Genomic DNA, 2,153 nt, shown 5'->3' with positions numbered 1-2,153 from the left:
TACGAGTGCGCGGCCAGCGGGAGCCGCTTCCTGGCGCGGCGCCTGTGCTCGGACCGCTCCTCCCAATGCGCCGAACAACTCCCGCTGGTTCCCTGCAACAAGGCGCAGGAGTCCGACGTGCAGGGCCTCCTGACGGACCTCAAGGCCCAGTCGCAGGTCAGCGGAGAGGGCGGGCTTCTGCGGGCGGACCCGGGAAAGGAAAATCCGTGCCCCTTCCCCAGACATAGGACACCTAAGACGAACTAGAATGGCTTCTTGCTTCTCATGAGCTGAGAGGCAAATGTGATGATAAACGGGATGAAAAAGAGGAAAGGCGCCCCATTTAGCGTTAGGCACCTACTCTGTGCGAGATACCGGGCTAGGTCCTTTACGTCCTACATTAGTCTCCGACAAATACACTGAGTCCAGGTGGGGTTGTTGGCTCAGCCAGAAGAAGGCAGAATTGTCACCAGGAAATGAGTCTGCCTGGCTCTGAAGCACCATCCCACATTTCTTGGAATACATAGCTCAGAGGTTTTTGAAGATGAATGCTGGCTTCACTGGATTTGCCAATATTCCACGTTTTGAGTTCGAGGGGAGTGACATATAGACATCTCCCCGGACTCTTGACAGGACTTGGAAAATGACTGACTTGCAGAGCAAGCAGTTGCACCGAGGGGTTCCAGAGGGGTTCCGGAGGGGTTCCGGGGCTCACTGCCACTCATTTCTCTTACGAGATTAAGACCTCAAACTTGCTTGTTCATCATGACTGCTGAGTAGTTCAAACTTTTTCTGAGGATTTAATAATGTCTTGTAAAAAATGCGACTAAATTAGTATTTTGATGTGTTTTCCTAGGTACTGGGCTGGATCCTGATAGCAGCTGTTATCGTCTGCCTTCTGATTATTGTATCTATCACCCGATGTGTATCTCCAGTTAGTTTTCTACAACTGAGCTTTTGGAAAATCTATGTGGAACAGGAGCAGAAGATCCTCAGAAGTCAAGCCACAGAACATGCAACTGAATTGGCAAATGAGAATGTTAAATGTTTCTTTGAAGGTTCACATCCAAAGGAATGCAAGACCCCGAGCATGAAAGACTGGCAGCAGGTTTCAGAACTATATACTTTCAATCCAAAGAACCAGTACTATAGCATGTTGCACAAATATGTTAACAGAGAAGAGAAGAATCGAAGTATCAGGATTTCGAAAGGAGATGCAGTGGTTCCTGTTCTTGGCTTTGTAGATGCACATGGTATGCACGCCACTGCTGAGTTATGACCCTGTGAATGAATAAAAAGAAAAGCGTTCTTTTGAATTATTACTTCATTTTTTAAAGAATAAACATTGTTATTGTTTATGGTGGTTTTTTACTTTGGCCTTCCAAATTATGGAAGTATGGAATTTTAGATCTGAAATAAAAATTTATAATTTTACCTCTTTATTATATTAATTATTTTAAAAAGGAAGTGAGGTTAAAAGTGTCACTGAAAGTGACAAACTGGAACTAGAACAACAGTTTTATATCCTTAGTCTAGGGTCCTTTATGGTAAATAATATTGCTGCTTTCAAATATAAGACTTTATTTAGTGGTAAAAAACAGTGAAAAAAGCAATTGAATTTCAGGTCTTTCTTTTAGGCTACGTGATATCAATTTCAAGTTCACTTTCTTGCAGGCAACACCTTGTTAGGAACTTTAAAATACTGGCATTTTATGTCTGAACAAAAATACAAAAATTTATCCTGCAAAGGAAGGTAAAATTGTTTAAATACGAAATTTGAAAAACTAGTTTAGGGTAATTGCAGACAATAGTTGTTTTTAGTGTGTGGGATTAGAGGAAAAACTTAAAGCTGTCTATTATGGTAAATTTCAAATATGCACAGACATAGAGAGGATAGTATTATGAACCTCCATATAGTCATTACACAGCTTCAACAATACAGGGAAGTCAGATAAAATCCATATCATACAAATAAAGATAGAAATACAAATTGTGGCCTAATGTAGATGAGGGGAGGTGGGGGGAAGGGGAAATCTGTGAGAAACTGAAATCTGTAGAGTAGAGGAGCCTTTCAGTTTGCAGGAACAGTATGTGCAAAGGCTGAGGGGACAAAGATCTTAGCAGAGTTGGAAGCCTTAAAGGTAACTGGAAAAATGAGCAAGGGACAGATCATG

At 42.0% G+C, this 2,153-nt stretch overlaps 1 protein-coding gene across 1 annotated transcript in view; it reads left to right on the top strand.

Annotated features, from left to right (window-relative positions):
• FAM26F (family with sequence similarity 26, member F) overlaps positions 1-1,413 on the top strand; it is a 2,422-nt gene extending 1,009 nt beyond the window's left edge. The window contains exons 2-3 of the mRNA XM_005884721.2: positions 7-156; positions 836-1,413. Coding sequence (XP_005884783.1) covers positions 7-156; positions 836-1,258 — 573 coding nt within the window. The 3' untranslated portion in view covers positions 1,259-1,413. The remainder of the gene's footprint in view (positions 1-6; positions 157-835) is intronic.
• The last annotated feature ends 740 nt before the right edge of the window (positions 1,414-2,153 follow it).

The sequence above is a fragment of the Myotis brandtii genome, unplaced genomic scaffold (assembly GCF_000412655.1).
Source record: "Myotis brandtii unplaced genomic scaffold, ASM41265v1 scaffold847, whole genome shotgun sequence".
NCBI classification, from domain to species: domain Eukaryota; kingdom Metazoa; phylum Chordata; class Mammalia; order Chiroptera; family Vespertilionidae; genus Myotis; species Myotis brandtii.
This window is presented reverse-complemented; position numbering and strand designations above follow the sequence as displayed.